Source organism: Marmota marmota, unplaced genomic scaffold (assembly GCF_001458135.2).
Source record: "Marmota marmota marmota unplaced genomic scaffold, marMar, whole genome shotgun sequence".
NCBI lineage: Eukaryota > Metazoa > Chordata > Mammalia > Rodentia > Sciuridae > Marmota > Marmota marmota.
Window position 1 is genome coordinate 878,091 of NW_026003318.1, and position 27,344 is coordinate 905,434.

The 27,344-nt window shown below is 40.1% G+C and overlaps 2 protein-coding genes across 2 annotated transcripts; both read right to left on the reverse strand.

Annotated features, from left to right (window-relative positions):
• Positions 1-8,447: 8,447 nt before the first annotated feature.
• On the reverse strand, positions 8,448-9,407 carry LOC107160343 (olfactory receptor 14A16-like). The gene has a single exon (XM_015507023.1). It carries the CDS (start codon positions 9,405-9,407, stop codon positions 8,448-8,450), a length of 960 nt encoding a protein of 319 aa, XP_015362509.1.
• Positions 9,408-16,918: 7,511 nt separating this feature from the next.
• On the reverse strand, positions 16,919-21,083 carry LOC107160344 (olfactory receptor 14A2-like). The gene is made up of 2 exons (XM_048797511.1): positions 20,825-21,083; positions 16,919-19,114 (listed from the first exon to the last, which is right to left on the reverse strand). The coding sequence occupies exon 2, from the start codon at positions 19,101-19,103 to the stop codon at positions 17,934-17,936; it is 1,170 nt and encodes a 389-aa protein (XP_048653468.1). The 5' UTR covers positions 19,104-19,114; positions 20,825-21,083; the 3' UTR covers positions 16,919-17,933.
• Positions 21,084-27,344: the final 6,261 nt, after the last annotated feature.

The following is a 27,344-nucleotide window of genomic DNA, read 5'->3' on the forward strand; positions in this document are numbered from 1 at the left end:
AGGTTAAAAATCAGTTGCCGACCCCTCTGGGGATTTTGTTTTCTGAAACTATTCTCATGTTCTGTTGATCTATTTGCCGATCTTTACACCATTAACAAATGGAATTACACCAGCTTCTGCATCACAAAGAAAACTTTACAGTTTTCATACTTTTACAGACTGATCACTGAGTGTTTCACGGTTTTTGTTTTACTTTAGTTTTAGTTTTATGGTGCTGGCAATAAAACTTGGGACCTCATGCATGCTAGGCAAGTGTTCTAACTCTGAGCTGTGGCCACAGCTCTATTTCATGTTTTTGCATTAGAGTATTAATGCTCTAATTGAATTGGCCATACTAACAAAGTGAGCTACAGGTTCCATGCAATCCTCGTCAAATACCAAGGCAAAACCACCCTGAAAGTCATATGGAAACACCAGGTCCTAAATAGCCAACACAATTCTCAGGAAAAAACAATTCTAGCAGCATCACAACAGTGATTTAAAAATACAACACAGAGCCAGCCATCTTAACAGACACAGCATGGTATTGGCATAAAAATAGACATGCAAAGCAATGGACTAGAGAGTAGATCCTGGAATGACACAGGCATCTACAGGCATCTGATTCTTGATTAAAGGAGCCCAAACACAGGTTGGAAAACTGATGTCCTCTTTTAAACACAGTGCTGGGAAAACTGGACATTCAGCCATGGATGGTTGAAGCTACAAACATGGACTCAAAATGGGCCAAAGACCTTAATGTAACACTGAGATTTTCTTCAGTGTTAGATATTGATACACATAATTATTTCTTGAATAAGAACACAATGGCTCAGGAAATTAAAGCAAGAATTGCCAAATGGAATTATACCAGCTTCTGCAGCACGAAGAAAGAAATCAGCAAGGTAAAGAGACAGCCATTCAGAATGGGAGAAAATCATGCTGGGTGTGGTGGGGCATGCCTGCAGTCTCTTGGGAGGCTGAGGAAGGAGGATCACAAGTTCAAGGCCAGCCTCAGCAACTTATCGAGGACCTAAAGAAACTTATAGAGATCCTGTCTCTAAATGAAATATTAAAAAGGACTGTGGCTTAGTGGTTAAGTGCCCCTTGGTTCAATCCCCAGCCCCCCAGCCTCACCCCCCCAAAAAATAATAGGAGAAAATTATTGCCAGTTATTTATCTGATAGAAGACTTATATCCAGAATATATAAAACACTTAAAAAATTCAGCAACAAAAGGACAAGAAAGCCTATGGGCAAATGATGTGAATAAACACTTCTCAAAAGAAGAAGTACAAATTACCAGGAAATATATAAATAATGCTCAACATGTTTAGCCATCAGGGAAATGCAAATTAAAAATCAAATGAGATTTCATCTCACCCTAGTAAGAAAGGCTACTCTCAACAAAACGAAAATACAAATGTTGATGCTGAACCTGTAAACACTGACGATAGGGGTATAAATGACAACAATAATTATGCAAAATAGTACAGAGGTGCCTCAAAAACCTGAAGTTAGAACTTCCTTGTGATACATCTATACCAGTGCCACATACATGTCCAAAGGAGTCAAAGTCAGCATTCAAAAGAGCTACTTGATCTAGTTTATTGGTTTATAGTTCCCCAAGAAACCCACATTTATTGGGGAACTATTTAAAGTGCCCAAGTTGTGGGATGGGCCTCGCTGCCCACCAGCAGATGAATGGACAGATATAATGTGGTGCGTGTGCAGAATGGATGGTTATTCATCCACAAAGATCAATGAGATGGCGTCATTTTCAGAAGAGGAGTGCAACTTGAGCCACCACATTAAACGAAATAAGCCAGACTCAGAAATGAAAGCATCACAAGTTTCTTGTGTAAGTGAAACTTAGAGGGTGGGGATGATGACATAGCAACAGGAGAGACTGCTAAGGAAGGGGATCAGGCTGGCAGGGGAGGAGGTTGAGAGAGGGTCACTGGACACATGGATGCTCATGTGAAAATGTCACAATGAAACCCATTAATTTATATATTTAGTGTGCTAATAATATAATAAATAAAAAGACTATGTAATATTGTGCACAACCCAGGAAAGACGAAATTTAAAATGCTTTAATTCTAATGACTTTGCCAGACAGAAAAAATGTGAGAGATAATAAGCAAAATAGTTATTTAATAAAAACCAACTTAGAATTAGTATGTATGTTAAAATTAGCAGAAAAGACACTAAAAAGGTCACAGTTGATTTATAAAATATTATCACATGTAAATAAATTCTGCTCTTTTATAACTTAAAGGTGTTTTTATATTTTTAAATGTATTATATTTTTTTTCCTTAGAAGTTTATTTACAGAGGTTTGCTTCCAGGATTTTTTTTTCTATTATTAACTCTGCCATAATGTATATTATTCCATTTTTGTCTTTGGGAACTTATGCAAATATATAGATAGAGTATATTTTTACAACAATCTTACTGAGATTAAGTCACATGCCATGAATTTTGTCCATATAAAATGTATAGTTTAGTGTTTTTGGTACATTCCCAAGGTTGCATAAAAATTGCTACTCCCTACTTTCACAACATTTCCATCATTCCAAAAAGCCCACTGTGTCTCTTAACAGCCCTGGTCTGTTTTCTCTTTACCCCAGCCCCTGACAATTGCTAATTTGCTCTCTATGTCTATAGATTTGCCTCTATTGGTATTCCATACAATATAGATATAGAACATGAAGCCATTACAACTGGCTTCTTTCACTGATCTTAATGTCCATGAGGCTCATCTATGTCATTAGAATGTACTCGTAATTCATTTTTATCGATGAATAATATTTCATTTTATGGACATATTGCATTTTAATTACCCATTCATTAGTTGATATACACTTTGATGCTATCATGAATCTTTATGCACAAAGTGTCAGTACACAGGCCATTTCACTTTTCTTGGGTACACACTTAGCATGGGATGGCGGGTTTAGTGGTAACCACGTTCAGCTTTCTGCAGAACTGTAGAGCTGTTCTCCACAGCACCAGTACCATTTTACATTTTCCCTCAGTGATGTGTTGAGGGTTCCAATTTCTCTACAATCTTCACTGTCACGTTTTTTGTTTTTGTTCTTCTTATGTTTGCAGTTCTCATTAGTGTGACGTGTGTCTCACTATGGTTTTAATTTTTGCTTTCAAGTGACTAATGATACTGTGAGACTTTTCATGCACTTACTTGCCACTTGATTTTCCTCTTTGGGTGATGAATATGAACATGCCACAATGAAACCTGTGTTTTTTCTGTATAATTAAAATGGCTAATAAAAATTACAAAAAATATAAAACTCTGCCATGTTGGATTGAGTTATTTGTCTTTTGTCACCGAGATGCACATTAAGTTTTTGAAACACACTTACATAACATTCTCTGCTTCCTGATTGCCATGTCCTGAGCTGCTTTCCTCTTCTACCATGATATTCAGCCTTACCTCAGGCCCAGAGCCATGGACTCAGCCAACCATGGACTGAACCCATAAAGCTTTAAGCTTAAATAACCTTTCCCTCTAAGTTGTTCTTTTCAGGTCTTTTGGTCACAGTGATGCAAAAATCTAACTGAAACAGAAATTGTTAGTGACAATTTCTATTGCTATGACTCACCTGACCACACAGTTCAGAAGACACTGGAGCTGGTTTGCGAGAGGTACTTTTGGAATTTTAGCGACGCAATCTGGACTAATTAATAGATGAGTGAAAGGATGTCTAGTAGGGTAGAGAAAGGAGAGGGTCGGAGGAGAGGACAGGAGGGAAAATGGAGAGGGAAAAGGGGGATCATGAACGGAAATTAAAAAAAAAAGCAATCTGTAAAAGCCTTTGAATGCTGTAAATGGAGCTTAATGGGCAGTTCTGGTGGGAAGGCAGAGACAAGAAGGCCAATAAAACAGCAGACAGTAAAAACTCTAACGAGGCTTTAGAGGGGAAGGGGGGTTCTAATGGAAATTGGACTAGAGACTGTTGGTGTTCTGGCAAAGGAATCGCCTGTGTTCTGCCTGTATCCTGAGACTTTCTGTGAGGATGGATTTAAAGATGCTGGGCTAATTAACTTGGAAGAGGAAATTCCGGCCAGAGCAGCACTGGGGCAGAGGCATGGATAATGAGGCAGCCTTCAGCCCAGTTTACTGTGATACTCAGGAGCAGAAAGCAGGGCAGAAAGATTCGAAAATCTCACAGTTTGACTAGAAAAGGGCAGGTACAACCGTACAACCGGGGCTAGGAGAGTGTGATTGTTAAAGAGAACACAGTCCCTAAGAGACATCGCTGTAGTTTTATGAATATTTTTCTGATTATAAGTGATATTGAGTCTCTTTTCATACAGTCATTAACCATTTCTCGTCTTCTCTGGGAACATGCCCGTGCCGTTTGGTTATGTGGGTGGTGGTAGTATACTGGTATTTTGTTTAGGATTAATGTTGAGGAACATTTGGGAATATTGTTCTATATGTCTTTGTTCTATATGTCTGTTCTTTTTATGTCTTTGTCTGTTTGTATTTTGAGGGCAGTGACTTGTTTCATGGAATAATTTTGGAAGGGCTGCCCCAATGCCAATTTTTCAAAAGAATTTAAAAAGATTGTTAGTTCTGTAAATGTTTGGTAGAATTCTCTGGAAAGGTCATCTGCTCCTATTGTAACCTTCCAATGGGAAGATTCTCCAATCACGTTCATGCTTCTAAAAAGCTGAACTCCCAATGTTTTGTCTTTATACTATTTAGTGAAGTAAACAGAGCTATCTATCTGAAGCACTGGAAGTTCTGTCCATGAGATGAACCATGCTGGGATCAAGAGCTGCTTCCCTGGTTTCTGTCACTTTCTCACCAGCTGGAGGATGGTCGGCAGCCTACAGGCCCGTCTGCATGCTTGGGGTGTTGCATCCACTGGCTATTTCCGTTAGGTGAGGGGAACAGGGGAGGCTCAGGGCTGTTGCTGACTTCTGTGGAATTCTAAGCATTCACTTGCCCCTGCAGGGCCTTCTTTATGGTGGCATAGAGCTTGGTGGCTGTCTGCAAAGGGGGGGCCTGTGAGCACAGGCTTTCTGTGAGTGGTCTGTGTGACTGGTGGAGATGGTCAGGGTGCCATCTCTGTAATGGAGGTGGAGTGTCAGTGGGCCCACCTTGGTCTGAGCCCCTGTGGCTGTGAGTGCTTATCACCTGCCTCATCCACTGGGGATTCTTGGTAAAGCCCTATCAAAGCTCTTGGTGACTGAACCCGTGAGGCCTGTGGGCACAGTTCCTCTGTGGGCATCTGTAACACCAAGGCTTCCACCACTCACCACTGTGACAGGGGTATGATGCCAATTGGCTCCTTTGGTGGTGGGGGAGTGCTGGGTTGGGGCTTACACCCTGGGAGTGATTTGCTCTTGGGCAAAGTCCCCCTCACTCCTCTGTCTGCAGCAGGGGGTTTGGGGAGTCTTCAGCCAGCAATGATCCTCCACAGGAGCCTCTCTGATGAGTGTCAGAGGCAGCCACTCCCGAGGTGCTCCCTCTGGGTTTACCTGTGGCTGTCTGTACGTGGCGAGAGCCCGTGTTTATTCGGCTTGTTCTAGGGAAGCGGGCCAACTCTAGGCTTTGCAGAGGCCACTCTGCCGCACAGCTCTCAGCCCACCCCGGCTGGCCTGTGCGAGCTTCTCCACTGTCTCTGGGGCTGCTGACCAGCTAACTCAGCCTGCTGTCCTCCCAGCTGTTTCCGAGGAGGAAGCTCATGGGCTTTCCCTCCCCCTCTTCTCTTTGTTACCCCTCCCCATGGTGCCGCAGTCTGGCTGGGCACACAATCACGAGCCACCACACAGCTTGTAGATTCAAACAGCAACTCTTTATTCCCGAACTCACACCAGCCGTCTACAATCACGTTCTGGGGAAATCCACGTTCTCTGCCCAAATCCACATCCACTGGGCTTCTATCTCCCAAAAAATACTGTCTGAATCCCGTGAGAACTCAAGGGGAACTCAGGCAGCAGGATACGCCCTATTCCCAGCAGGAATAATCTTAAACCTTAAACCTGGAACCTAAACCGGGAACGCCCTAAACCCGATTATCCTAAACCGGGAACACCCTAATCCGCCCTGGTCCTTGAGCAAGGTCACCTACATGCAATGTCACTGCAAAATGTCCTATTTCCACGAGTCCTTCCACTAAGCAACATGGGGTACGATGGCAAGGAAATTGTCATACCTACTTGGCTAATGGCTCCCAGCACCATGGCTCCACAATTGTCAGGGCTTGGGTTCAAGGAATTCTTTCCTCATTTTCTGCTCCAGTAACCAAATCCCATGTTGCAAGTCCCGTCAAGTCTTGAGCTGTCCAATGTCGAGTTCGGGGTGTTTACTCTGGCCGCCTCTCTGGTCAGCTGTTTTCACTACTTCATTTCCAGGGCGCAGGGCTGCGGCCTAGATGTGCTCCATTGTCAAATGTCCCCTTGACCTGTGGATTGCCCAGCAGTGGGATTGCTGAACAGCAGGAGAGTTCTAGTCTTAATTATTTTGAACAAATGTTTTAGAAAATAATAAAATAAAGAGGAGACACAAAGCATACTTAACTTTTTCCTTTTCCTCTAGTAAATTCTAACTAATATATATTTTCCCCCAAATATTTTTCACTGTACATTTATTTTCAGGTAAGGTCATGAACCAGAAAAATCATAAGACAAGTATAAGTTTTTTCTCCTTTTTAAAATTCTCACTGTGTGTGTGTGTGTGTGTGTGTGTGAGTGTGTGAGTGTGTCTCCAGCTCTTGGTATGGTTGGCTGAGTGCTATGGGAAATCACTGAGCTTGATTCATAGCCAGTTTTGCACCTGCAGTTATTAGGGTCAGATATTATACTGTTTTAGTTAGATCTTGGTCAATGTAATAAAGATAGCTGCCGCAGCCCGGCTGGCTGGGCAAAATAGCCGGGGGGTGACGAGCAACTTGTGTAGATTGATACAGCTGGAGTGGGAGCCCTTTATTGTAGGACAGGAGGGGTATATATACATTACACACAGCTTATCTTAATTAACATAAACTAGATACAGCAGTCAACCAATAAGGAATCTCCACACTTAATGGCTTGCTGGTGTTACTTCACAAACCACTCCCTCTGGCAAAATGCCAGGCGCCATCCTGACTTGTTTACAGACCCTAACAGATAGCCAGCAAGAGCACTTTAGAGGAGAGATAGTCTATTTTGGTTCATGTTTCTAGAGGTTCAGTCCACAGTGAGCTGATCCACAGCCCTGGGCCTGAGGTGATTCAGAGCATCATGGAGGAAGGGCGTGGGGTGTGGTGAAAGAGCAGCTCAGGGCATGGCCCACAGGAATCAAGGAGAACTCTACCAAGCACGGAAAAAATACAAACCCCACAGCCATCCCCCCACTGACCACCTCCTCCAGCCACACACCTCAGCTGCCACAGTTACCTCCCAGTTAATCCACATCAGCAGATCCATCCCCTGATTCGGTTACACGTCTCACAGTCTGATCATTGCACTTCTGAAAATTCTTGTATTGTCTCACCCGTGAGATTTGGGGAACACCTCTTATTTAAATCATAAGGAAGTAATAGAAAGAACTAATAAATCACATATTTAACAGTTTCATATGTTAGTTCCATATATTGGTCAATGAGAATAGAAAATTAAGAACATTTCAAAGTATAGGTAAGAAGTACATAGTAAAGTGAAAACTTAAGAACACAGCAATTATTTTCACGTATAAGACAGAAATTATTAACAAATTCTCAACATCTCATATTTTATGCAACCCCAAAATGTTGAAAGGGCATGATCATCTGGGGATAGGAGACACAGTGCTCGTGCCTAGGTAGGAGAACTGCCCATCTGTGGAAAATGCATTTCCTGGCAAAGTGCCCCTCCTTTGCTTTTCAGTGCTATTTATGAATGTGCTGTTGAGATAGGAGTGAATATTTTATTGACTGTGGAGCTAATTTTGTAAATGAGGACAATATAAGTAACATGTAAGGCTCTAGAAATGTGTGCTCAGGAAAGAATGTCTAACAGGCCAGGGTAGAGCCCAACAGACCCAACAGGGTGAAGTGAGATTAGGCAGGTCCAGTGCAATCAGGGCCATTCGCCAGGAGATTTTTAGGTCACAATGGTTTGTTTTTCCTCTTTGGAGCACAAACCACAGCATCTAGATCTAGAGTCTCACTCAAGAATGACTTTTTAATAACTGCCTTGGCAAATATCCAAAACCAAGATGTGTGCCTTGATTTAAGAAACCAATTAAGATAACCTAGAGAAACCTGCGGCAAATCACTAATGAGCACACTTTCTCTGGCAATGCTCCCAAACTAGGATGGGTACAGCCAAGCGCAGCTTTGCTAATAACCTGGTCGTGTATTTTATTCCAGTTTGAACTAAGATGAGCACATTGGTTCCAGATAACGCTGGAGACAAACACAGACCAGCCTAGACTGACCCCGTACATCCACGAACGGGAAGGGAGGAATCTCACTATTCTTGGAGGAACAGGAGGATGTGCTGCTTTCTCAGGAGCTTCCCGGTGACCAACTTCTTCAATCCTGCCTTCATGGTCTTGTTCCTCAGGCTGTAGATGACGGGGTTGAGGGACGGGGAAAGCACAACATAGAATGCAGAGAGCACCAGGTCAGTGGAGGAGGAGGACCCCAGGAGGGGCTTCAGGTAAGCACAAAAACCAGTTGAAAGGAAAAGGACCACAACTGCCAGGTGGGGGAGGCAGGTGGAGTAGGCTTTGGCCCTCCCTGCTGTGGACGGGATCCGCCTGACGGTGGAGAAGATGAAGACGTAGGAGACGACGATGCCGGCAAAGCAGCCAATGTCCAGGAAGACATTAATAATAATGAGCACAATTTCTGCAGTCACACGCTTTGAAGAAGAAACAGCTAACAACTGGGGAATGTCACAGAAAAACTGTTGGATCTCATGGAATCCACAGTAAGATAAAGAAAAGGTGCTCACGATGTGGATAGCAGAAACAAAGCCACTGCTGAGCCAGGACAGAGTGGCCATCTGCACACAGGTGTCCCTGCTCATGATGGCTTCATAGTGCAGGGGATGGCAGATGGCAGCATAGCGGTCCATGGACATCGCTGTGAGGAGGCACAGGCCTGTGTCTGCTGAGAAAAGCACCAGGAAGACCTGGGCCACACAGCCAAGGAATGAGATGGAGTGGCAGTGGGTGACCCAGTTGGCCACGGCTTTGGGCACCACAGCAGAAATGAGGCAGATGTCAAAGAGGGACAGATTCCTCAGGAAGAAGTACATGGGCGAGTGGAGGCCTGGGTCCAGGGAGGTGATGGTCATGACAAGGCCATTCCCCACCAGGGCAGCCAGGTATATCACAGTAAAAATCACAGCTGGTAGGAGCTGAGGACTCCGTGAGTCAGAAAAACCCAGGAGAAGAAATTCTGTGACCATAGAGTTATTACTCATTCTCAAACAATCGTTCTGCAGTAAAAATGGACATGTGTGATTAAAAGGGCAGGCATACCAAGCATTCCTGTCCAACACCTAGCAGACGTCAATGAATGTGTTTCTGTGTGTATCTATGCATGCATATGAATGATGTGGATTTAACAGTAAATTTTCTCCAATAAAGGAATCATTCATTTGTCCCATTGTCCACTGCTTGTTCTCTCAATTTCTCTTTTTAAGTCTGTGAAAATGTTCTCCATCTGTAGACACAAATTGTTTACAGGAACACAGCACAAAGCAACCTGTGTCTTCTAAAGAAGTATCTGTATTAAAATGTCTAAAGAGGGAGAGACAGACTGATAGCTGCCTGCCAGGACTATTTCCATTTTGCTTTGCAAATTCTTCTGCAATTAATATTTTAATATATTTTTGATACTTGTCTTTAAAATAAATTCTACAACACAACAGACATATATCTACCTGCTCTTTTAAAGTTTCTTGCTTGTTTAATTTTCTCTGAGACTTTAGGTCATTTTTAAAATTAGTTAAATTTACTCTCAGAGTTTATTTTGGGCTTCTGTATTTCTATATTCTATATTTCTTAACACTCTTATATCCTTTCAATTTTTTCAAGTTTATGTTTATAAGGTTATTTCATATATTCCTGAAATAATATTTCTAGGTAGATGAAAGAGAGAGAGAGACAGAGAGAGGCGTACCAAACTTTGTTTTAAATACTGGTGCACAACGTTAAAAAGGCAAGACATATTAAAATTTTATTTAAATTTATATTTTCATTCTCTCTATAATAGCTGCTAATCCTGTTTCCAATTTCCAGATGAACATTTTCTTAAGATATTCTGAGTTCTTTCTATAGTTCAAGGACAAAATTTATATAACTTTCTAGTTGATTTAAAAATTGACCAAGTTTAGATGGAAATCCATAAACAGGCAGATATACAGCTATGTAAATGTTGATATAAGTGTATACCAGCATACCAATATTCATGTCTAGTGATTATTTATCCATAATGTCTGTGTTTTACTTCATAACTTCTGATATAATTTTCTAAGACCATAGTTGAGACACTTTTCTGCCAGTATTTTATAATTTCCTTTCTATTGACTATCCTTCTATCCATTAAATAATGAAATTAATTCAACCAGCTGGATAAAAGACAGTCCTTTAAAGAATTTAGATAATGAAATTTAGTCTAAAATTCTAAAATTCCTGGGAAGGTTATGGTGGCGCACATCTGTAATACCCGCTACTTGGGATGTTGAGGCAGGGAGATCACAAGTTTGAAGTCAAACTCAGCAAATTGTCGAGAGCCTGTCTAAAAACAAAGAAAAAAAAGGCAAAACTGGGTGAGGGGGCTACACACCTACAATACCAGTGGCTCAGGAGGCTGAAACAGGAGGATCATGAGTTCAAGACCAGCCTCAGCAACTTAGACCCTAAGCCACTTAGTGAGACCCTGTCTAAAAATTATAAAAAACAAAAAAAGGGGCTGGTAATGTAGCTCAGTGGTAAAACTCTCCTGTAATGATTATTTACATAGTATGATTATTTACAAAATTTGATATATCTTTGAGCCAATATTTCACAATAAAGATAAAGCCTTTGAAACAAATTATTTGAGAACATATTTCAGAAAATACACTCAAAATTAATGTCTTATTTCTCAGTGACCTATACTTACAAAATGTGTTTTAATTATCTTTAAGTTGACATTTAATCATCCAAGAAACACTTCTAATTGGGACATTGAAACCCAAGTTTTCTCCTGGGCCAGTTGTTTTCTAACTGAAATTATAATCAATAATCAGAATAAAAGAACATTCAAATTTGCTAAAGTATCTGCACTGTGTGAAATGGAAATTGTCATTTCCATTCAAGTTTTGATGTAGAGGCTGGTGAAATCACTACAGATCACTAAGTTAAGTGGTCCAAGGTCACACTACCTTCCAAATGGTAGAGGCCTCCAGCATAGTACTGTCCCCTGCTGTCTCTAGCCCAGCACTGTCCCTGCTGTCTCCAGCCCAGCACTGTCCCGCTGTCTAGTTTGCAAATGCAGTGGTAGATAAGCACAAGCAGAGGGAGGGTGGTGCTGGTTTTCTCTGTTGTCCCTGTCCCACAGGCCGGAAGTTGGAAATGTTCCAAAGGGAGATGATGTGGGGACTGTTTACTCATCTCCACGGCTGCTCAAGATGCAGTCTGGCTCCACATGTGTGCAGGATGCACGGGGATGACACTGTGCGTGAGTGAGTGTGAACACTGAACGCCCTCAGGAGTCCCAGTGCTTAGTGAAAGAGCACCCAAGACACACTTACCTAACCCCTGTGGCGGGCACGTGCAGGAGGGACCGTGCATCTGGAATGTCCCCAGGGACTTATCATCTCACAGTACAAATCCATGGTTATTATTTTTTAAGTTATCATAAGCCATATTTTTTCTGTATTGGCGAGTTCTGTTTTCTCTTGTGAGTTTAGAGCGGCAAATGCATAATTCTAATGAGGGATGTTAATTAATCAGTGATACAGAGATCAAAAGCTAAAACTTGTACCACATGCAGACGCTTTGATATTGGTGCTATTTTTCATAAATTATCTGGAAATTAGAAGGTGTCCAATTATAATCATACAAACAAATTCTTTGAGATTGAATGCTACGCTAATACATATTAATTACAGTGTTCACAATAACCTCAGATTCAGATGACAAAAAGTTGTGAGATAAAGTGGCCAGTTTAAGAAGCTGGCTGTGTACTTCAGTAGCAGAGTGCTTGACTAGCTTGCACAGGGCCTTGATTTCTAGTCCCTGACACTATGTCATCCTTGAAGAAAATGAAGACAGCAAAACACTATGTCCCTGAAATGTCTTTCCATTCTTAAGAACTTATCCAAGTCAAGGGAAAAATGGGACGGGACTTGTACAGAGTAAGTGTCATCTTGGATACTGGAAAAGTATCATCTTGAGGGATACAGACTTACCCTCATGAGTGCTAGGACTTGGGACTGGTTAGCTGGTTCCCTGTGGTAACTGGTTTGGAGTGTCCCACTGTAGAGAGGATAAGGGCTCCTCCTGCTGCTTTCCAGTGGACAGAGTGCCATGAGGCCAGGGGTGAAGTGCTGTAGACACTGGGAGGGAAGAAGAGCTACTTGTTCGGCCCATCACACTGGACATTTCCCAGAAGCATTTCCCAATAAACCTATCTCTCACATGCCATCTCCAGGTCTCTCAGCAAATTATCTCCCTGTCCTAGCATAACTGGACTGTGGAGAGTAAAGTGTGCATGCACACACACCATGACCAAGCGGGGCCTTATCCCAGAGGTGCAAGGTTGACACACTTATGCCAATTAACAAAGGTCATCCCCCACATGGTGGAATTAAGGACAAGAATCATATGATCCTCTCAACAGATGCATAGAAGGCCTCTGATGCAATCCATGCCCATTCATGTTAAAAGACCTCGAGAAACCAGGGATAGAAGATGCCACAGTCTGGCTGGGCACAAATAACTGGGAGGTCACGAGCCACTTGTAGGTTCAAACAGGAACTACTTTATTGCCCGAACCCAACGCGAACTCCACTCGAACTCAACCGAAACTCCGCGAGAACCAAAGGGAACTCAATAGGAACTCTGCGAGAACTCAAAAGTAGCGGGCACCTGAGGTAGCAGGAGCCGCCTTACTGCCAGACAGCAGAGGTTTATATACACAACTGAATACACAGCTTGTTTCAATTTAGCATCATCCAGTTACAGCAATCAGTCATTATCTTAATAATTATACACAGCTTAATTTAATTATCATCATCTTAATGGCTCGCTGGCGTTACTTCTCAACCACTCCCTTCTGGCAAAATGCCAGGCGCCATCTTGACTTGGTTGTGGCTCTCAACAAGAAGAAGGTTACCTCAACATCATAAAAGCTAAACATGACAAAACCAAAGCCAATGTCCTGTTGAACAGACAAAAACTGAAGACATTTCCTCTAAAATTAGGAAAAAGATAAGAATGTTCTCTCTCACCCAACCTTTCACATACAGAAGAATGAAAGTACGTTCCTATCTCTTACTCTTCCCACAAGTCAAAACAAAGTGGATCAAAGAACTAGGAATTAGACCAGGAAACTTTGCAACTGTTAGAAAAGAAACATAGGGTCAATACTCCATCATACTGATGAAGGCACAGTATTCCTTAACAAGATCTTAAAAGTGCAAAAAATACACCCAAGAATCGGTAAGCAGGACAACATCAAATCAAAAGCCTTCTGCACAGCAAAGAAAATAGTAAAGAGCACGAAAAGAGAACTCACAGAACTGGAAAAAAATGTTTGCTAGCTACTTGCTGCTCAGATAGGGGATTCATATCTAGAATATATAAAGAATGCAAATAACTTAACACCCCAAACCAAATAGCCCAATCAATTAATGGGCAAAAGAACTGAACACACATCTCTCTCTCTCTCTTAAAAAGAAAAGGCACAATGGCTAATAAATATATTTTAAAAATTCAATATCCCTAGCAATGAAGAAAACCAAAATTACACAGAAATTTTATCTCATTCTGGTCAAAGAATGCAAATAATAAATGATAAATTATGGTGAGGATGTGGGGGGAAAGTTTACCATACATTTTTGGTTTCAGTCCAAATTATTATGATCACTCTGGAAAGTATGCAGATTCCACAAAAGTGGGCATGGAACCACTGTATGAACCAGCTACCCTACTCCGAGTTCTTTATCCCACCAGCACACCCTAATGATACAACCACATCAGTGTTCATAGCAGTGCAACTCACAACACCCAAGATTTCTGTTTCAGTCAGCTTTTGGGCACTGTAACCTGCTGAGAGCCACAGCCGAGTTGGAATGACACATGGCATTTTGCCAGAAGGGAGTGGTTGAGAGGTGACACCAGCAAGCCATTGAGATGATGATGGTTAGTTAAGCTGTGTATTCAGTTGTATATAGACCCTGCTGTCCGCTTCTGGCGCCCACTACTGGGGGGGGGGAATTCCTGGGGAATTCGCATTGGTTGGTGAAGTTCTGGTGGAGGGAGTTCCGGTTGGTGTGGAGTTCCTGGAAGGCCCCTGGGTGGGGTTTGCGGGAGTTGGGGCAATAAAGGAGTTCCTGTTTGAACCTACAAGTGCCTCTTGGCGGCTTGGTTATTTTGTGCCCAGCCAGACTGCGGCAGTAACCAAAAAACCTAACAAGAACAAATAAAGGAGGTGTTTTGGTCAGTTTTTTCACTGATTTGACCAAGATACTTGACAAGAACAATTTTTTTTTTTCTGGTATGAACCAGGAGAGCTAAAGCAGTAAGCCACACCCCAGCCTTTTTAAATTTTTTTTTTTTTTTTTGAGACATGTTCTCACTAAGTTGCTGAGGCTGACTTAAAACTTTCGATCCTCCTGCCTCAGCCTCCCTCCCAAGATTACATGTGTGCTCCATCTCATCTGGCAGACAAAAACAGTTTTAAAGACACAATGTTTATTTGGAGGCTCATGGTTTTAAAGGTCTCAGTCCACAGATGGCCAGCCCTTCCTTGGGGCCTGGGTGGAGTAGAACCTTGTGGCAGAAGTGAGAGGCAGAGGAAAGCAGCTGGGGTCATGGCGCCGAGAAGCAGAGAGGGATTCCCTTCACTACAGACAACATGTGTGCCCCAAAGGCATGCCCCAATGATCTACCACCCCTCATCTGCCCACAGCTATCACCAAATTAAACCCAACAAGGGACTAGTTCACTGATTAGTTTCAGGCTCTCATAACACAATCATTTCACCTCTAAACTCTTTCGCATTACTTCACACATGAGCTTTTTTGGAGGTCTCAGTCCATGGAAGATCGAATTCATAGCTCTGGGCTGGAAGTCAGGGGGCACAACATGGTGGGAGGTTGTGGAGGAGGAAGGCAGCTCAGGACGTGGCACCAGGAAGCAGAGAGAACTCTGCTTGCCAGGGACAAAATACATGCCCCAAAGGCATGTTCCTAGTGACCCACCTCCTCCAGCCACACCCTACCTGGTTATGGTTACCACCCAATTAATCCATTCAAGTGGATTAATGTACTGATTAGGTTGAGGCTCTCATAAGCCAGTCACTTCACCTCTGAACTTTCTCCCTTTGTCTCACACAGGAGCTTTTGTTGACACCTTATATCTAAACCACACCAATATGCAACCAGCCCATGTGCTGATCAATAGATAAATGGATTAAGAAAATGTGGTATATATGTACAATGGAGTTTTACTCAGCCATAAAGAAGAATGAAGTTGTAGCATTTGCCAGTCAATGGATGGAACTGGAGACATCATGCTAAATGAAATAAGCCAGACTTAGAAAATCAAGGGTTGAAAGATTTTTCTCATATGCTGAAGCAAGGGAAAGATAAGGGGGAAAAAGGAAGGGATAGATAGATAACACGATGGTATAGGGAAGATCAGTGGAGAGAGGTTGAGAGGGAGAGAAGAGGGTGAAATGCAGAACACATTTGGCAATATTCCCTCTGTGCATGTATCAATACACTCCAGTGGATTCCATCTTTAAGTAGATCTATCAATCAGAAATTTAAAAATATGTAAATAAGTGGAGGTTCATCAGTAGTGTAGAAGGAGATAGTGTGAGGGAGGAGGGGAAGCGAGGCACTGGGGATGGAAATGGAGGGAAAAAAATGTAGTGTTTTGAATCCTGTACCTTTGTTGTGCCTTTTAAAGTAAGAGTTCTGAATTGTTTCAAGATTTTTTTGGATGTTTGAAGTCCCTTTTCATAGTATAAATAAAATTTAAGGATAAGAATACAATTGTCTTCAAAATATATTTGGAATTTTGAGTTTTTCCACATAACTAGTCCTACCAGGTAAGCTGTTACCAGCCCCTCAGTGAATGCCAGAAGTCACCTAGAGCAATCCACCTGGTCTGTTATGGGCTTTCCTAGACATAAATGCCTAGGATAAAGTTTAATTTACAAATTAGGAACAGTGAGAGGTTAATATGCAATAATATTAGAAATAAAAAATTATGACTACAAGCACTGTTAGAAAATTTATTTAAATTCTGTGCACTGTTTATTTCTACAATTTTCTATTTGATGTATTCTTACTCTCATTGACAGCAAGTAACTGAACTGGCAGAAAGCAAAATCACAGGTAAGGGGTGATTCTTGACAAGATGTGGAAACCTGTAAATAGAGACTGCTTGTTGTTCTCCTTTATAATGTGAATGTTTTTATCTTTCTTGACTAATTGCCTTGACTAGAACTCAAAAACAAGGCAATCTATGGCCAAGTTGAATGCTAACTTCATCTCCTTCCCTCTGCTTGAAGAATTTCAAGGGCTGTCAGACCTGGTAGTGGTGGGAGACATAGGTGTTGTGAAATTGCCTTTCCCTCTCTTTACAATTTTATTTTTTAAATAAATAAAAATTTCGGTTAATTTTAAATCCTTCCTCACAGTAAAAATTTATTTTAATTTATATTCTTAAATATATAAAAGAAGATTATAAACAATGATAAAATACACTGGGGAAATAGATGCAAAATAACCAGCAGCCAAAAATACTAATCTTGACAAATGGAAAAACATCAGTAACAACAAAAACAGGAATTCAAGGATTGGTAAGTTGAAGAAATGCAAGCAAGTTTGGTGTTTTTATAATATTTTAAATAAATAATTTATGAAATAATAAAGCTAAAATAACAAAATAAAAATGTTTATATTTTATGTTAATATTTGAAATATGAAATACAACATGAAAATGGACATAAATGATAAATTTTGTGCCATTTTGTGAAAATTTTGAGGATTATAATGTGGTTGTTCCCAATCTTCATCACCTTTTACTAAGACTTAGCATCTATATCTATGCATATGCCAGAAACTCTGATTCAAAGGCATTTATGGGGGGAAAGATTTGGTTTGTAGTTGTTTTACATTTCTGTAGTCATAACCCTCACCAGTTGCTTGTCTTAGAATAAATCTTCATTATTCTACAGGCCAAGATCATTCTGGCTGGAGTCTTGGGAGCCGGCAGGGCTGCGTTTCTTTGGGAGTCTGCAGGACAGACTCTTCCGTCCCCAGAAGTTTCCTTCATGCTGCAGCACAGGACAGTCCTGCCTCAGTGACAGCGAGGTCAGACAACTCTCCCACAGTCAGTCCTTCTCTGAGGAAAATCTTAGTCTGCAGTTTCTGAGGGTTGAGGTGATTAGATTGGGACCACCAGCCACCCCAAACCCTTTAACCTAGTCACATCTGCAAGAATTGTGTCAACAGTTTCTGAGGAGCTGGTCATTCAGAAAACTGCCCAGTATCATGGATGTTCTGATCACATGGATACGCTCTAAGGAAGAAACAATTGATGATTCTAAGACAATCATTGGTGATCATGGTCATGAACCTATAAACCTCATTCTAAATAAAATACACATGTATACAAACCAAAATATTCAGTTATTGACCTTATATCAAAATAAACCATATACCATAAACCCTCAAAACAACAATTTATAAAGATGTTTAATTAATCCTTTCTAGAGAATAGTCCTATAGTTTTCCCCTGCAATACTTATGACACAGTTTCCATAGAATCTTCCACAGAGAGGCTTTGATGTCCTTGTTCCTCAGGCTGTATATAACAGGGTTCAAAGACGGAGGCATCACGGAATAGAGAACAGACACCAGAAAGTCCACAGGATGTGGGGATTCCGGCACTGGTTTCAAATAGGCAGTGACGCCTGTCACAAAAAATGTGGTCACCACTATGAGATGGGGTGTGCAGGTGGAGAAGGCTCTTGACCGTCCTTGTGAGGATGGCATTCTTGTGACAGTTTTGAAAATGTACACATATGAAAATCCAATGGACACAACACAGAAAAGTGCATATATGACCCCAAAGACCACACTAACATCAATGGTGACATGTGACTTTGAGCAAGAAATCTTCAGCAGAGAGGGGACATCACAGAAAAATTGTGGGAGTTTTCTGGAGCCACAGAAAGATAAAGAGAAAGTTCCTGCAGAGTATAAGACCCCGAAGATGCCCCCAAGGAACCAGGAGACAGCCACCATGCGCACACAGACCCGCCTGTTCATGATGACGTCATAGTGCAGGGGGTGGCAGATGGCCATATAGCGGTCATAGGACATGGCCGTGAGGGTGAAAAGCTCAGCCCCAGCAAACTGAATCACCAACAAGACCTGTGAGACACATCCTGGGAAAGAGATGGTGCTCCTGTGGCACAAGGAGCTCACAATGAAGTTGGGGACAGTGACTGAGACAAGGCAAGCATCCAGGAGGGACAAGTTCTTCAGGAAGAAGTACATGGGGGTGTGGAGACACTGGTCCACGGTGACCAGGACGATGATGAGAAGGTTCCCCACCAGTGCCACCAGGTAAATCAGCAAGAACAGGAAGCCGTGTGCAAGCTGGAGTTCGTGGGCCTCGGAGAATGGTGTGAGGTAGAACTCCATCCCCACCGTGTGGTTGGCCGTGGCCGCCATGCTGTGGACCTGATGGAGGGAAGGGGAGGGCGGACGCGTGACAGGTTCCCACTGAGCCTTGCTCTGGACCAACAGTGTGTGCTCACCGCTGGTGCAGGGTCCAGCTCTGCTCTGCAATAACGCTTGTACCCACAGCTCTCCTGACACAGCAGGCTCAACGACCTGCCCAGCTCCACTCCAGATGTGCGTCACAGCAACGCCGAGAAGGCACATCAGGGAGAAAACTGAAAAAACGAAAATTGGAGACTTTACATATCTACCAATAAATTTTATAAGTTTATAAAATTTATCTTGAATCATTCCTGAATTTCTAAGTAAAATTTTTGGAATAAGCCAGTGAACTTGTAAAGCAGCTCAAAGAGGGCATACCCATTGAATCATATTGAAATAATCCTGTTTTTAATACTTAGTAACATATTCATAGAGAGTTAATGTAGTTTATATTTTATTATTAAATACATTGAACAAAAGTATAAAAACTGAATCTTATGGCAAAAAGGAGAGAGAAAAAGTGAAAGAAAATTTATAATCATATAGGTGTATCATTATAATGAAGAAGTAATAGTGATTATGGATGATAAGTTAGAGAAGCACAAAGAACAGGGGGGAAATGTTCACCATTACCAACCCACAGTCTGCTTTTATATGCAGCCATACACAAATCATCTGTCTCTCTGTCTGTCTCTCTGACTATATTTCCAGTGTTTTTACAAAACAAAAGGCACAAATAATTATAACTATAATTATAGCTATAGAGCGCTGAGCATCATGGAGTTGAAATTTATCTTTCAACCTAAGTGGGTAATTTAATGTTTGAGAAAGAAGAAAATGTAGAAAATATTTTATATAGGAAATACAGAATGACTTTAATTGAATTTGAGTAAAAATAAAGCATTTCATAAAAATTAGATATTTAGCTGTAGGCCTTTAGAAAATAAAGTACTTACTTTCTAAAGAAAATGATACTTTGATAATTATTGCCATTGACTTCTGTCCAACTTGTCATGCTTTCTACATCTTGTGAGTTAGAAAGGAATTAAGGCCTGTTCTAGCTAAGACAGCAGAACGCTCCTACGGATGGCCTGTGTGTGAAATTTAAGGAATTGCTGTTGCAATCCCAAACAGATTCTATCAAGGCAGTGGATGAAGTTGCTCATCTGAGGACCCCATCAAGTTGACAATTCTCAGTGTTGGGTTGCGGGTGTTTGCAATCAGGACTATCTGACTGCATGAGCCAGCAGGAGCTAAGGAGGCTGCAGTGTGTGTGCTGACCACCAACCATGCACTCCTTGGCTGTGCTTCCTGAGTTATTTCCTCTCTGGAAATAAAGCCCTTGCATTCTTTAAAAATCCCGAGTAATCATCTTCTGAAAGGACCTACTTTTCTATGGCTTCCCCCAATGTTTTATATGTGATTCCTATTATAAAACCAAAGAAATAAATGCACTTGAAAAGAATTAAAAGAAAATGTGGAGGGAGCTGTATAACAGAAAGCCTTTTAAAAAACAACACTACAATTAATGTTTGCTAACTTGGAGATTTTCTGGTTCTCTAGTTATAAAATGAGGAGTTCATATTCTGTGATTCCCAAGAAGCTTCCTTTTTTAAAATGGACTTATTGCTTTATGTAAATAATTTTTTAATCAAATTCAAATGTAACTGCCCAGATTTGATCATTACACATTATGTGCATGTATTGGAAGTATTGGAATATCATATTGCATCCCATAAATATGAACTATAATGTGTCAATCAATTATTTTCAGTCTTAAAGTGAGCACTTGAAAGTAAATTTAGATTTGGCATATATCAGCTTCCTTCTTGAAAACATACTTGGATATATATATATATATATATATATATTCATTCCATGGAGGATCTCTGCTCCCCAGTAATTTCCCTACCACCCCCTGAAGCCCCAGTATTCAGACTCACCTAGAAGGACCAGAAACGCTGAAATTTTCTTTCTCTTGAGAGTCTTCAACCATCCTGGGTGTGAGGGAGAAGCTCAGTGGTTTCACCTTGTCTGACCTCCCCTCTTTTCAGTGAGCCTGAAATAATTTTCACTGTGTTCTGCATCATCCTTTGGGAAACAGTGGACTGAGGGTAGGAGATGAGGACAATTCTAACAGGGACCATAGCTGGTCCCTGTGGACCCTTGGTGGCCTGGAGTGACAGCAGCATGCAGCCTGGCTCTGAGCCCACAGGCCTCATGGCTGGCTCTGTGCTCTGCCTCTTCCTGTAGCACATCCCTGAGAAGTGCCATCAGCCTCCCAGTGGGGAGGAGCTCCCAGAGCACTGGGGCTGTGCTCCACTGCAGTCAGAGGGACGCACTTCCTCTCTGAATTCCAGGCAAGCTGAAGTGGGAGCTCCAGGGCATGTCTGAAGGGGTCAAGAAAGAGGTCCTAATGATATTTGCTTCTTTTCCCTGGTTTCCTCTGCTGCTTGCAAAGTTTGCACTGGGATCTAAAATGTGTCTCAAAACAAAGGTATGACTCCACTACACAAAATCTGCACGGAAGTGCAGGCACTATAGTTATAATGATACAAATTATAACTAAAATTTTATATATCATATTGAAAAATTAAAACAGCATAAATTCCCTGAGCTGAACAGTACAAGTCTAGAGTAGAATAAATTGCAACAATGGAATTAACTTCAAGAGTTGAATGAAAAATTTTACATAAAGTTGTGAAAAGCTTGAAGAATGTATTTTACAACCACAATGTTAAGTCACATAGAATAGGGCACAGACAGTACCATGGACTGATTTGTCCTCCAAAATTCATATGCTGAATCCTAACTCAAGTGAGGGACAGGAGCGCAGCCCCTGGAAGAGGGAAATGCCTGTGAAATCTTTAAGGAAGAAGTCCCTAGCTTTTGTTAATGTTAACAGTCATTGTAATCCAGTTCTGTTTCCCTCTTCTTCCATAATTTTCATCTGACATGACTTTTCCCTGCAACATATAGTAGGTGTGTTACATCTACAGTGTGATAATCAAGAACATGTTATGGTATAAAGAATAAAAGTAGTGGATCAGGAAACAGCCTTCCTAAGTGACCAAAAAGTTCTTTGCATGCTTCATCGTACTCTTGAACCAGACTGACACTGTTTCCTTCCTGTATCTACAGCCTTCTCTACTTAATGAAATATTTGGTGTTTGGAGTAATTGAGATAATTTTTTTTCCTTTCCATCCAATTTTTCTCCTGGACAATTGGACTTCATGGCTGTAATCTTGTGTGGAGTGGCTAGTTCTAAGAAAGTTCAGATATTGTCAGTCATAGGGGTTGAGACATGACGTCAGGATTCCAGAGAAATTCCTCATGCTATGACTCTTCCCCATCATCCCAAGCAATCCTTAAGGCCAAATTCGCCCTCCCAAAGGTCCATACATTAAGGGAGAAAAGGTGGAAAAGTTAACTCTTAAAACACAGAACTTATATTTAGATACCATTAAAAGAAAAGCCCAAGAAAAGACTTAGTGAAGGCAAAAAGTTCAAAAGAGGAGACATTTTATGCAAATTCATGTTATCAATTTCTATTATTATAAGAGTTAGTCCACAAGAGGGAAATGGTTTTAAGATGGACATTTACAGAGTTTCAGATTGGCCAACTGAAATGTCAAAAAGTCATACCTTAGAGACTGATGTGGCTCATAAGTCTTTCTAGCACCTTATTTCCTGATTAGATGTATCCCTTCAATGAACAGGGCTAAGAACATTTACTAGTTCTCAAAGTTTTCTGGTGGAATTCTTTAGGTTTTCTAGGTATAGAATCATATCATCAGCAAATAGTGCTAAACTCAGTTCTTCTTTTCCTATCCATATCCCTTTAATTTCTTATACCTGTCTAATTGCTCTGGCAAGTGTTTCAAGAATTATGTTAAACAGAAGTGGTGCAAGAGAGCATCCCTGTCTTTTTCCAGTTTTTAGAGGGAATGCCTTCCATTTTTCTTCATTTAGAATGATGTTGGCCTTTGGTCTTAGCATAGATAGCTTTTACTGTTGAGATATGTTCCTGTTATCCCTAGTTTTTCTAGTGCTTTGAACATGAAGGGGTGCTGTATTTTGTTGAATGCTTTTTCTGCATCTATTAAGACAATCATGTGTTTCTTATCTTTAAGTCTATTGATGTGATGGATTACATTTATAGATTTCTGTATGTTGAAACAACCTTGCATCTCTGGGATGAACCCCACTTAATCTTGGTGCACTATCTTTTTGATATACTTTTGTATTAGATTTGCCAGAATTTTATTGAGAATTTTTGCATCTATGTCCATTAGAAATATTGGTCTGAAGTTTTCTTTCTTTGATGTGTCTTTGTGTGGTTTTGGAATCAGGGTGATATTGGCCTCATAGAATGAGTTTGGAAGTGCTCCTCTATTTCTATTTTTCTATTTTCATGAAATAATTTGAAGACTATTTTTTTTTAGTTCTTCTTTAAAGGTCTTGTAGAACTCAGCTGTGTATCCAACTGGTCCTGGAGTTTTGTTGGTTGGTAGGCTTCTGATGGGTCCTCTATTTCCTTGCTTAAAATTGGTCTATTTAAATTGTATATATCATCCTGAATCAATTAGGGCAAATTATATTACTCTAAAAATTTTTCAATGCCTTGGATATTTTCTATTTTATTGGCACAAGTTTTCAAAATAATTTCTGATTTTCTTCTGTATTTCTGTAGTGTCTTTTGTAATATTTACTTTTTCATCACAGATGTTAATAATTTGAGTTTTCTCTCTCCTTCCCTTTGTTAGCATGGCTAAGGGTTTGTCAATTTTATTTATTTTTCAAAGAATGAAATTTTTGTTTTGTCAATTTTTTTCAATTGTTTCTTTTGTTTCAATTTCATTGATTTCAGCTCTGATTTTAATTATTTCCTGTCTTCTACTGCTTTTGGTGTTGATTTGTTCTTTTTCTAGGGCTTTAAGATGTAATGTTAGGTAATTTATTTATTGACTTTTTCTTTTTTGAAGAAATGAATTCCATGCAATGAACTTTCCTCTTAATACTGCCTTCATAGTGTCCCAGAGATTTTGATAGATTGTTTCTGTGTTCTCATTTACCTCTAAGAATTTTTTAATCTCCTCCTTGATGTCTTGCAATCCATTGTTCATTCAGTAGCATATTATTTAGTCTCCAGGTGTTGGAGTAGCTTTTATTTTTTATTTTATCATTGATTTCTAATTTCATTTTATTATGATTTGATAGACTGCAAGGTAGTATCTCTATATTTAGCATTTTCTAAGAGTTGCTTTGTGGCATAATATATAGTCTATTTTAGAGAAGGATCCATGTGCTGCTGAAAGAAAGTGTACTCTCTCGTTGAAGGATGAAATATTTTATATATATATATATATATATATATATATATATATATATCAGTTGAATCTAAGTTATTGATTGTATTATTGAGTTTTATAGTTTCTCTGTTCAGCTTTTGTTTGGAGGCTCTATCTAGAGATGAAAGAGGTGAGTTGAAGTCACCCAAAATTATTGTGTTGTGATCTATTTGACTCTTGAACTTGAGAAGAGTTTGTTTGATGAACGTAGATGCTCCATTGTTGGGGCATATACTTTTATTATTGTTATGGGCTTGTTGGTGTATGGTTCCCTTAAACAGATGAAATATCCTTCTTTATCCCTTTTGATTACCTTTGGCTTAAAGTCTACTTTATTTGATATGAGGCTGGAAATCCCTGCTTGCTTCCGCAGTCCATGTGAGTGGTATGATTTATCCCAACCTTTTACCTTCAGCCTGTGGATGTCTTTTCCTATAAGATGAGTCTCTTGGAGGCAGAATATTGTTGGGTCTCTTTTTTTGATCCAATGCTAATCTATGTCTTTTGATTGGAGAGTTTAGGCTATTAACATTTAGGGTTATTATTAAGAAATGATTTGTATTCCCAGCCATTTTTGTTTATTTTTGATATTTAACTTGACTTGGTTTCTCTTTTGATTAGTGTTTCCTTTAGTATAATACATCCCTTTGATGATTTTCATTGTTGTTTTTCATTTTCTCTTCATGGAATATCTTGGTGCCGTGCAGGCTTTCTAGTTGTAAATTCTTCTAACTTTTGTTTATCATGGAAGGTTTTTATTTCATCATCAAATCTAAAGCTTAATTTTGTTGGAAATAAGATTCTTAGTTGACATCCGTTTTCTTTCAGAGCTTCGTAGATGTTGTTCCATGATCTCCTGGCTTTCAGGGTCTGGGTTGAAAAATCTGGTGGGATACGAATTGGTCTCCCCCTATATCTGATCTGATTCCTCTCTCTTGAAGCCTTTAGGATTCTGTCCTTATTCTGAATGCTAGGCATTTTCATTATAATGTGCCTTGGTGTAGATCTGTTGTAACTTTATACATTTTGTGTCCTGTAAGCCTCTTGTATTTGATTTTCCAGTTCATTCTTCATGTGTGGGAAACTTTCTGATATTACCTCATTGAAGAGATTGTGCATTCCTTTGGTTTGAAACTCTTGTACCTTCCTCTATCCCAATAACTCCTAGATTTGGCCTTTTGATACTATCCCATAATTCTTGGATGTTTTGTTCATGGTTTCTTGCCATCTTCACTGTGTGGTCAATTTTGTTTTCCAGATTGTACACTTTGTCTTCATTATCTGAAGTTCTGTCTTCCAAGTGATCTAGGTTGTTGGTAGTGCTTTCTTTTGAGTTTTTTAATTTGATTTATTGTTTTCTTCATTTCAAGGATTTCTGTTTTTTTTCAGAGTCTCTGTCTCTTTCTTGAAGTAATATTTTGCTTACTGTATTTGCTGTTTTATCTCTTTGTTGGTGTGATCAATGGATGCTATTGCTCTCTTATCTCTTTGCTGGAATGATCAGTTTTTGCCTGTATTTTTCATTTAGGTCATTCTTTAATTCACAGGTTATTTTAATTATAAACATTCTGAACCCCTTCTCTGATATTTCATCAACTGCACTGTGCGTGGGTCCTGTTATTGTAGTATCCTGATTTGTTTGGGGCCCTTTCCTCCCTTGTTTTTTTTTTTTTATGTTGACTATGTGATTTCCTTACTTGAGGTGTGGATCTGAGGTATTACAGTTTCTACCCTATAATCTTGTAGTATCTGTGCAGATTATCTGTACCTCACCATGGTATTGGGCTTCCAGATCCTGCTGGTGTCCCAAGGTGGACATTACTATAACTATAGGTAGTGGAGGCAATAGTGGTGGTAACTTCAGATAGCAGTGGGGGTGCCACAAGATGGATGCAAAGTCTTTCAGAGATGGGACTGAAAGGATGGGCTATACACTGGCTTTGGGATGCCTGCTCCAAGATGCAGCTAGCTCTTAGGCCCTGTCTGTTGTCCTAAGGTAGAGGCTACTGCATGGAGAAGGCTTTGGGGATGACTGCAGTGTCTCAAGATGGAAGTGGTTTAGACTTGGGCTCTCAGGCAGTGGTGGTAGTGGGGGTGGACCAAGGTCTACACTACACTAAGCCTGGGCTCCCACACAGGTTGGTGGAGGCAGATCTTGGCTGGGCCTGAGCTCCTGCGGGTGTCTGCTGGTGGGTGGGGGTGGTCCTTCTATGGTATAAATTTAACAAACTAATCATAACACCGATGTAAATTTTGAATTGAAAAATCTAAGAAAAACTAAGCAAATAGAGAGTTAATCCACATTCATGAATAGGAAAATTCAATGTTGTTAAGATGTCAGTATTTTACATCTTGATCTACAAAGTCAATGTAGTACCAATCAAAATGACAGTAAGTCAGTAGGTATCATGCTGCATTTCATTTTCCTACCTAAGTGCTCTGAAATTTCTCTTGTGATTTTTTTCTTTACATATTTCTCTTACCTTTTAAAAATTTTCACCTTAATGCTTACAGTCTCTAGTGTGTGGTTGATTTGAAATAAATCATTCCCATTTTTCTAAAATGTTGGAATCATCCATATGTGCCTGGATTCGGGCATGTTACAATTGGTGCCACAGCACTGCCAGTACAGTATTACTATTTAGAAAGCCACATCAATGGAATGAAATAAAAAGAGAACACCCTGAACTTCTCAACAACTTAGATATACTACAACTAATTATGAGTTTGGTAAATTTCAGAATAAAAAATCAATATATAAAACTCAAGTGTATGTCTATGTTCTGGCAATGAATGGACTAAACAATTACAAAAATAATTCCTGAATTGGAAGAATAGTTCCATGGTAATTTGTAGTATGGGTGAGGCCCTAGATTCAATCCCCTATATATATAAAAAAATTCTATCTATCACTATGTTAAAAATAACAAACTGTTCAGGATAATGTTAACAAAAGATGTGCAAATTTATACTCTAAACAAAAGAATCTTTTTAGATAAATTAAAGAATAACCAAAGAAATAGAAAGATATACCAAGTTTATAGCATGGATGACATTATCATCAAGTGGCAAATATGTCTTATATTAAATTATAGAAACAACACATTATAT

What these genes read in the sequence shown, in the direction of transcription:
- LOC107160343 (XM_015507023.1), bottom strand. Translation starts at nt 9,407, where the DNA reads ATGAGTAATAACTCTATGGTCACAGAATTTCTTCTCCTGGGTTTTTCT.
- LOC107160344 (XM_048797511.1), bottom strand. Translation starts at nt 19,103, where the DNA reads ATGTGCCTTCTCGGCGTTGCTGTGACGCACATCTGGAGTGGAGCTGGG.